This window comes from Apaloderma vittatum, unplaced genomic scaffold (genome assembly GCF_000703405.1).
Source record: "Apaloderma vittatum isolate BGI_N311 unplaced genomic scaffold, ASM70340v1 scaffold41424, whole genome shotgun sequence".
Classification (NCBI taxonomy): Eukaryota; Metazoa; Chordata; class Aves; order Trogoniformes; family Trogonidae; genus Apaloderma; species Apaloderma vittatum.
This window is the reverse complement of record NW_009712857.1, coordinates 1-9,624: the sequence shown is the minus strand read 5'-3', so window position 1 is coordinate 9,624 and position 9,624 is coordinate 1. Positions and strand designations below refer to the sequence as shown.

The window sequence follows — 9,624 nt, the reverse complement described above, 5'->3', positions numbered from 1 at the left end:
TGCTGGCCTATGAGCAGTATTAATACTTACTTTTAAATGAGATTGTCCACACTTAACCAGTTTTGAGACTCCACTATGATCCACTAGGGCTGGCTCTGCACCCCAGGGGCTGCGCTGATGCCACTGCCCTGCTCGAGAAACATGGCTGGTTCCCCCACACAGAGCACCACCACCTTGGGCACCACGGCACGCTCCTCTCTTCCGCCCCACAAACACGCCCTCTCAACAGCACGACCAAGGAGAAAGAGGAGGCCCCTATTCTAGAGGCAGAGCATCCCACCTAGTGCTAGCCAGGAAACTCTATCTGGAGACAGAATCGTTTCTAACGATAAATCTGAGGTTCTTGTAAGTTTGGGGGTGATAGACTTTTAAGATGACAAAAGCCAAGACTTCCTGGAGATTAAGGATGCACTTTCTGAATGTTTTTACTTTTCCAACAGGTAACTGCTACTGGTAAAGATCACCTTTAAAAGGGAACATGGATTTAATAAACTCAACTGAACAAAATGGTACCTCAGAAGAACTGTTCAAATGGGTGACATCCAAGATTCTCATTTCCATTACCCTGTCTGCGCTTGCACTAATGACAACAGCCATCAATTCTCTTGTGATGACTGCAATAATTGTGACAAGAAAGCTCCACCACCCCGCCAACTATCTAATCTGCTCTCTTGCAGTGACTGATTTCCTTGTGGCAGTCCTAGTGATGCCCTTCAGCATTGTCTACATCGTAAAGGAGACCTGGATCATGGGGCAAGTGGTGTGTGACATTTGGCTGAGCGTGGACATTATGTGCTGCACATGTTCCATCTTGCATCTCTCTGCCATTGCTTTGGACCGGTACAGAGCAATCACAGATGCTGTGGAATACGCGCGGAAAAGGACACCTAAACATGCTGGCATCATGATTGCAGTGGTATGGATCATATCCATTTTTATCTCCATGCCACCTTTGTTTTGGCGGCACCAGACGACGAGCAGGGATGATGAATGCATCATCAAACACGACCACATTGTCTTCACCATTTACTCTACATTTGGAGCCTTCTATATCCCCCTGGCCTTGATTCTGATCCTTTATTACAAGATATATAAGGCAGCAAAGACCTTTCACAGAAGAAGCGTCAGTCGGATTGTAAGGGAGGAGGTAAATGGACAAGTCCTTTTGGACGCAGGTGAAAGAAGCACCAAATCAACTTCAATGCCCAGCACAGCGGAGAAGACATCAGATCCCCTGGTGAACTGCGATAGAATCAATGTCAGCATACGAAGCCCCAGGTCTGAATCTAAACATGAGAAATCCTGGAAAAAACAGAGAATCTCCAGCACAAGAGAGCGAAAGGCAGCAACTACACTGGGTCTGATCTTGGGGGCATTTGTGATCTGCTGGCTCCCTTTTTTTGTAAAAGAAGTAGTTGTTAACACCTGTGAAAGATGTCACATCTCAGAAGACATGTCTAACTTCCTAGCATGGCTGGGATATATAAATTCCCTTATTAACCCTCTAATCTACACAATCTTTAATGAAGATTTCAAGAAAGCCTTCCAGAAGCTTGTGAGGTGTAGGCAATATCTTTAAGAGCTTTTGTTCATATAAGAAGAACATACACATTGTTTTTTAACCTGTATAAATTTATATAACTGAGATGACTTCCGTTGTATTTAAGGAAAAGCACCAAGACTGCACTTACATTATGACTTTTTTGTATTAGTAGTATTGGTAGCATAAATTGCCTGAGTTTTAAAGAGATGGATCATCTGCAATCAGTTTTGCTCTGGGTAAAAAAGGTAGCGTATTGTGGCTTTGATCCACTCGGGATTTGCACAGCTGCCTAGCTTGAAGCATAAGGCATTGCCTTAAATATGAAGGAAATACACACTTGAAGTAGACAAAGAAAGAAAAATGTCTAAAAAAAGCAACCCTGAGTCATCAATGAAATTTAAGTAAGACAACATACTGGTTTTAAGCCCTAATCACAAATAAGTAGAAAATACACCTTGGAATTAAGACATTATTTTATTAGTTTGGCACAGGCCTGCAGTGTAGAGCCAAGCCATTCCCACTGAAGGGTAGTAGCTTTAAACATATCTAGCATCATCTTACGTTGATTAGCTGAGTGCAGCTTCAGCCCCGCTTTCTCCCGTAGATGAAGGACCTCCCCGTGTTATACCCTCGCAGCAACCCAGCAGCAGGCAAGGTGATTTCAGGGGGTTAGCAGTTTCTTAACAAGCCACTGTTGTTGCTCTCTGCCACTGCACGCCCGCAACAGATGTGCGCATATCCCCAAGAGACACATATCTGGCATATTCCCAGCCAGACAGCTGGGACATCTCCAGTAAGCTGGGTACATGTAGTGCCTGCTGTTCTGAGACACCGCTTCAGTGGGGACTAGGGAGGGTAAGCTCATAAAGAGCAGCTGGTCCTCCTTATGGAGATGTTAGAAGGGAGATAAGTGTGAGACACTCCTTTCATCATGTCCTCAACCCGAGCTCACACACCTGGCCAGGCATGGCCCCTGTGACTTTCAGCATCAAACCCAGCCACACAGAGCATTGCTGATGGTGGGTAGCTTAGTGAGGTTTGGTTGAGGACCACCTAATGAAGAACGTGGGTTGGCAGCTCCAGCTCAGCTTGTTCAACCCTCCAACCCCAGAAGCTCAACGACCCTTGAGTCTTTTCTCTACTGCCTCAAACACGAAGGCTGTGCACCCTCTTTCAAAGCATGTGAGAAAGCAGAGATAAGCCACAGTGCTGGCAGCATGGGTCTCTAGAAAAGCTGGTGCAGCCGTTTCTCCAGTGAGGGCAAGTCTCAGTATGCAGTGCACACCTGGGCAGGGGATCCTGTGGGATGCTCACTGTCTGGCATCCCTCCTTCACCCGGAATATCTAGTCCATGTCCCCATCCCAGCAGAGCTAAAAGGACCTTGTGGGTCAGTCCTGGTCAGCTGGTTCAGTCAAAGATAACTACAGCTAACAAATCCCTTTGTGGGCCATGTTCTAAGGCCTCAAAGATGGCACCTTACCCAATCTTGATTTACATGCTCCACATGCCAAGCCTCAACACTGAGTACAAGTTTGCTGACAAATAATGGTTGCCGACACCACCAGAGCAGTGGGCATTTACCTGAGTGCAGATTAATCATGAAGAGCCAGATCAGAACCCAGGGATGAGGTCTGCACTTTTCAGGACAAACAGATTCAGGCTGTGTCACTTTGAACTCATTGCCAGCCATTCAATGCTGTCTAGCAGGAACAGGGACTTGAGGCTTATTACAGGAATTACAAATCCCGCTGTCAGCAGCAGCAGTCTCCTGCAAAGACACTCTAACTGGGCACAGGGGCCAGCAGCTTAGGGACACCACAAACAAGCGGAGACATGACACCACTATGCACACCCGTAGTTTGGGAAAGGTATTGCCACTCTTTCAGTTGTTCTTCCAAGAGACTTTCAGAGGTTTTCATTAGAAAGAAAACTCAGAAAGAAGCCATCACTGTCGCTTCTCTCTCTCCCTCTCCCTCCCCTGTATACAAACTCTGGAGTTTAATAATTTTTGTATTTTGCCCACTAGCTGTCATCCAACACAACAGCTGTCAGAGGTGTTTCTTGCAAGATGACGAGATCTGAAACATGATATACTGATCTAATTGTTACTGTCACCTGCAATTTATTGTATTCTGCTTTCACATCAAGGTCCAAATAAGATGCTGCTCAGAAATACTAGAAACAGTGCATTTGCTTTACTGTTGATTTTAACCTGGCCAGGAATATAATAAAAAGCTCTGTAGCTCCAGTGCAGTGGTAGCATAGCTAAATTTTGAAGATCCTAGGATGCGACAGACTGGAATTTGGCTCATGCTCAGTGCAAGCTAGCGCACTTTACTGCCATTGCAGTCAGAGCACAGCCTCTGCAGCCCCCATGACCTCAGCAATGGCTGCATTATGCTGACAGAAAAAAAACTGCTTTAAACATCAGCTGTGCTCTGCTGTCTCCAGAGAGAATCATGGAATTCAGCTTTCTAAAAGGATTAGCAGATTAGCAGGAGCCAGCAAAGAAAACCCCACTGAAACATTTAAGATTGAAGACCTCTGTTTTCCACCTTTCCTGAGCACTAAGACACAACATTGGATATCTAGGTGCAGGACTTCCTCTCCCCCTACTTCTCCCTTTATGACTGCTGGAGGGTAGAATATATTGTTGACAAGATGTTGTGAAATCAAAGTGGAAGAAAAAAATAGGGGTTTCTTTTGAGGGGAATGAATACTTAAAAATACTCATCTTTAAATAATAGTAGATAAAGCTCAAAGAATGGAATGATATGTAGATAAATAGAAAATATTTATGCACTGTTAACAGTATTACACTCTGAATCAAATTAAGCTGCTAAACATTTCTGAAATACAGGGCGATTTCTTTTGTATCATTTTCGCTGAGCTGTATCTGCTCGCCCTTCAACACCCTAGTGGTGGAAGATGCAACTACAAGAAACCTAAGCAAACAAGTGGATGGGTCTCCTATTAAAAGCACTTGCAGCTTGCGGACCATCATTTCTTGGTGTCTGACTGCAACTCATCACTTGTTTTTTAACGGAATCCACTGTGCTGAACTCTTCACCACACAACCTCATGCAGTTTCATTTCATCTCTAGCATTTATCCATGCATGATATGTGTTAAGAAAAAAAACCATGAGTTCCTCTTCCAAAATGCATAAAGGTTATGTTTTCTAGAGGATGCTGCTTTCCACTCCCCCTGAAGTACACGGGCATCCACTGTAGCCTAGCACTGGATTCAAGGAGCAAGAGGGACCAAGATTTTAGGCATTGAAGCTAAGATTTTTTGCAAGTAGCTCTGCGCCCTGTGAGAGTCCAAACTCAGCAAACAGGAAAAATGGTGTCTGGTTTCCTAGCTCTGTAAGAAGACTCTCTGTGTGTATGGCAAGGAAAAGGTTTACATCTCCTCTAGAGTTTGCACAAAGCTTTCCGGGTCCCTATCCCTGCTGCAGCTGCCCTCCCTGTTGCTGTTTGCTGCCCACCCATCTGCCCATCAGTTTAGATTTCTTCTAACACCCAGAGAACTGGATTTGGAGCAGCTGACCTGCTCCCACTTCAGCTTTCACAGAGAATGATTCCTGAAGCAGCTGTGAACACTACATCCAGTTCAGGTGGATGGATTTGCTAACAGCAAGCAGTTAAATACACCTCATTATCCTGTGCTCATTTCTTTGCCTTTCCTCCCTACCAGATGCTTTATTGGTGTCCTTTTCTCTTCAGGATGGCATATCCCTTCTAAGGGCTTGAGGATACAAATACACTTTTGTTTTCGTGATGCAGTCACACTTGTTAACGCATGACTGTACCACCCAGAAACACCCACATCATCCAAATGTGTTTTTGGCAGTCACTGTCTTCAGCTGGTGCCTAATTGTTCTTGGTGCTAGGGAGGTACATGGAAATAACTATGTGCCAGATTATTTTCTCCAGTAGTTACAAACTCAGCACATTATTTCTAGACAAGTACACATTACTATTTGGCCTCTGCGTTTCAGATTCCCTTGCAGAAGGGAAACAGAAAATCAGCACTGTAGCCATTGGAGGGAGGGGCTTTTTTGAACTCTGTGCACTAAAGAGTAAATGGTACAGGAAAAGCAAGAGGAAACCCTTGTAGCAGTCCTGTAAGGATTAAGTATAAAGCCAACACTGTGTCTCATCTAAAAATAAGAGCTGCAGCAGTGCTTGGGCAGCTGTTCTCAGACAGAGAGCTAATGGCTCAGCAGTCATCTACTGGTCACAGCAGGCACTCACAGGCTCTCCAACACCCAAGCGAGCAGTATCTGCTATCTGCTGGTGGCTCTCGTATTCCTCCTTCAGAAAGTGCTCCTGCACTACAAGGATAGCATTGGCAATTGCAGAACTGCTAAAAATTACCAGCAAGATGTTGATCTCCCCTGCAAAATCCTGACACGAATCAGGATCTTTCATTTGTCTTCGGGGAAGGTTGGGTCAAATTTCTTATTTTTTGTCCTCATCTAGGAAGGATAAACCTCTAAAAGAAACATAAACATTATTTAATCTAGTGTTTCTAGCCGTTATTTAGTAATTCAAGGAATGAAAGGCTTCATGATACTGAGCTTGGCCCAGAAGAAAGATCACAGAGAACAGAACAAACAAAAGTCAGCAGCATGGGCATGAACCATCAAGGTTACCAACTGAATTCAAAACAGCCTTTCTGGTGTCAAATCCCTCACTCATAATGGACATCAATGACTCAAAGCAATCTTATATCCTCCAGGACTTTATGAGTTTTCTAAACTCCAGTTGTTTACTTCTTGTTCAAATGAGTTACTTTTTAAGTAAGAACTATGAAGCTCAGGAAAATTTCAGAGGGAAATATTTTTAGGCAAGGAGAAAGCGCTGTGTTTAGTCAAACTATATTAGTACAATTAAAAATCTTGGCTGAGGCAGACTAAAGTAAAAAAAGATGCTTAATGAATGCTGTTACTTTTTATCCACTAGTATCAATACAAATCAATTGTATCCACTCTCTAAGGCATATATTTATTCAAATTATAGTTTTGAAGGTATTCACTGTTACATAGCAGATGGATAGCACTAATAAAATTAGACTCCCTTTCCACATTAAAGCAAGATAGTTCCTACATATGCATGATACCTTCTCTAACTAAATTAAACCTTTTCCTGTTCTTCCCATATACACATCAATTTGAAACTCAGAGGAGTATTTTATGGTTTGGGTTTAAAGACAAAAAACATCCTATGCCACAAAAAGCACTAACTGCTAAAATAATGATAAAAGACCAACTAATCTTCTTGTTTTCAGTTTAGATCATGACTGGTGGAAGACATTTAATGCAATAGCTAGCTCTCTGCTGGCAGCACTCCAAGATGCAAAAGCTGTGGCTAATGTGTATGACAGCAAGCGTCTGCTAAGCAACTCACTTTTGGCTAAGCCTGGTTTCCCATATTTCACAGTACAAAGCTGCATTAAATAGTCCACAGCCATGAAATAAGAAATCAGCCAGTTTGCATTCCAGTCATTTCTAGTCTGGCAGTTACTAGAAGATAGTTGCTCCACAAACAGATGCCATTAACCAGCAGGAGAAAAGCTGTGTCTTTATCCGCAGCAAAACCAGCCAATATCTTTCACATCCATCTATTATTTTGGAGGTAGCTAGGAGGAAGCTGGAACTGACTCGTGACCAGGTAGGCTCAACACAGACCAGCATGGCTCACCAGCCAGGTGCAAAAAGAGATCTCTTTGAGGAGAATGCCACCAGCAGCGAGCTCAGTCGGTACTAACTAGTAAAAAAACAAAGAGCAATCCAGCATCTGGTCAACCTTCCCCAGCAAGGGGAGTTCAACCAGGTATTAATGGTCCCTTAATATCAATTCTTGTAGCTTATTGTCTGTCCTAACTGAGCTGGGCTCTTCCAGCCCTTCCAGCACATTTAGTGAGACCGTGTTGAACTACCTCATCATCTCTGTGCTGGTCAGTACACGGTTTCATGCCCTGTCAGCATGAAGTTCAGCTCTGAAGATAGAGGTCATCATTCAGCTTGAGTATATGCAAAAATATCGGAATTTAAGGCAATAAAAATTCAAGTTAAGGGTTTTCAGGCTGTCGATTTTTCTTCCACATCTACTTTGACAGCAACTGCAGTTATTTTGAAGCCAAAACAGTTTGCCAAGCAAGATATAGCCATTAATGGGTAAATACAACCTTATTTTTCACACACATAGACTGAAGTTGTATCACTATTGAAGTGTTCATTGATGATCTTTTGCATTTTAACAAATATTTCTCCCAATGTGGAAGAAATATTAATTAATTAGTTATCTGAGGTAGATAGGAGGTCTTTTCACCCTTTTACAGGTAGAAAACCAGAAGCCAAGGTGAGGTCCTGAGGTGCCATTCAGCATACAAAAAAAGAAAAGATAAAGAGCATTTTCAAAGGTAGTGTGAGAATCAAAGAATCACAAAATGGTCAAATTTGGACTTCTGGAGTTCATCTTGTCCAACACCCACTGCTCAAGTAGGATCACCTAAAGCAGGCTGCCCAGAACCATACCCAGATTGCTTTTTAATATCTCCAAAGATGGAGACTCCACGACATCTCTGGGCAACCCGTGGCAGTGCTCAGTCACTCTCACTGTAAGAACGTGCTCCTGACATTGTGATGGAGCCTCCTGTGTTTCAGGCCCATGGCCTCTTGTCCTATCATTAAGTCCCACTGAAAAGAGCCTGGCTCTGTCTTCCCCGCACCTTCCTTTCAGGTATTTATATACATTGGTAAATTTTCCCTGAGCCTTTTTCTCTCCAGGCTGAACAGTCCCAGTTCTTTCAGCCTTCCCTCATAGGAGAGCTACTGCAGTCCCTTCACCATCTTAGTGACCCTTCACTGGACTCTTTCCAATGTGTCTATGTCTCTCTTCTACTGAAGAGTTCAGAACTGGACCCAGCACTCCAGGTATCACCTCACCAGTGCTGAACAGAAGGGAATGATCACCTCGCTTGACCTGCTGGCAACACTCCTCATATAGCCTAGGACACTAACTGGCCTTTGATACAAGTGCACATTGTTGGCTCACGTTCAGTTTTGTGTCCGCCACAATGACCCCAGGTCCTATTTTGCCAAACTGCTTTCCAGCTTGTCAGCTCCCAGCATATTCTACTGCACGGAGTTGTTCCTCCCCAGGTGCAGGGTTTTGTTCATCCCTTTGTTGAACTGCACAAGAAATCACATACTATAGTCTGAGGGAAGAAAATGAGAGCTGTGGAGTGAAGCAAATCAGAAAAAGAGAAGGAGAACAGGAGAGACAAAGACTGAGCAGTTTTCTCCTTATAGAGCCAGGCAGCCTTGAAATAATATGCTTGAACTCATCACAGCTCAGATCCAACTAACAGAAGTATCAGTTCACTTTGAAGCTGCCTAGCGCCTTCCAGGAGCTGAGAGAGGGAGAGGAGATGGTTTTGCCATCTGCATCCCACGCAGGGTCAGTATAGCACTCTACAGCTCAGCACACAGGATCCTTCTCAAAGACTTGCATGACAATACTGGTCAGCACTAGGCATGCACAGCCAGTGAGACTGAGGAATTGCAAGTACTAAAGATTTTAAAGACCACAAACAGCAGAGAAAAAAAATTTCATAGTATCAAAGCACCTCTTTCAAAATCCTAGCTACGTTTCAACGTTGCCATCTCACCCTCTTAAAAGCCACCTTGAGCACAGGAAGAGTGCTGAACAGAGACTCTATATCCTGCTTTAGACGTGGCCGGGGATATATGCTCAGCTTGCTTTATGTCCCACAAATATAAGTTACACAAAGTCAAACTATTACCACGTTTCCTGCCTCTCCTAGTTAAAAACCCTGGTGTATGCCAGTCCTCCCCAGCCACTGCCAGCCTGGCCCTCGCCCATGTCTCCAGCTCACTTGAACATGGCGTTAAAGCACTTCAAAACCCATTTACTCCACTGCTTCTCTTTTATAGTTGTAGAATCACAGAAGCTTTGACTGGAGAAGAAGAACAAAAAGAAACTGAAACACCCTCCAAGCTCTAAACCTGCAAACAAGACAGAAAAATAAAATAAAATAAAATAAAATAA

The 9,624-nt window shown here is 43.6% G+C and overlaps 1 protein-coding gene across 1 annotated transcript; it reads left to right on the top strand.

Moving 5' to 3' along the window:
• Window positions 1-478: 478 nt before the first annotated feature.
• HTR1F (5-hydroxytryptamine (serotonin) receptor 1F, G protein-coupled) lies at window positions 479-1,579 on the top strand. The gene has a single exon (XM_009868127.1). It carries the CDS (start codon window positions 479-481, stop codon window positions 1,577-1,579), a length of 1,101 nt encoding a protein of 366 aa, XP_009866429.1.
• The last annotated feature ends 8,045 nt before the right edge of the window (window positions 1,580-9,624 follow it).

Excerpts from the sequence above, each read along its gene's own strand:
- HTR1F (XM_009868127.1), top strand. The coding sequence starts at position 479 with ATGGATTTAATAAACTCAACTGAACAAAATGGTACCTCAGAAGAACTG.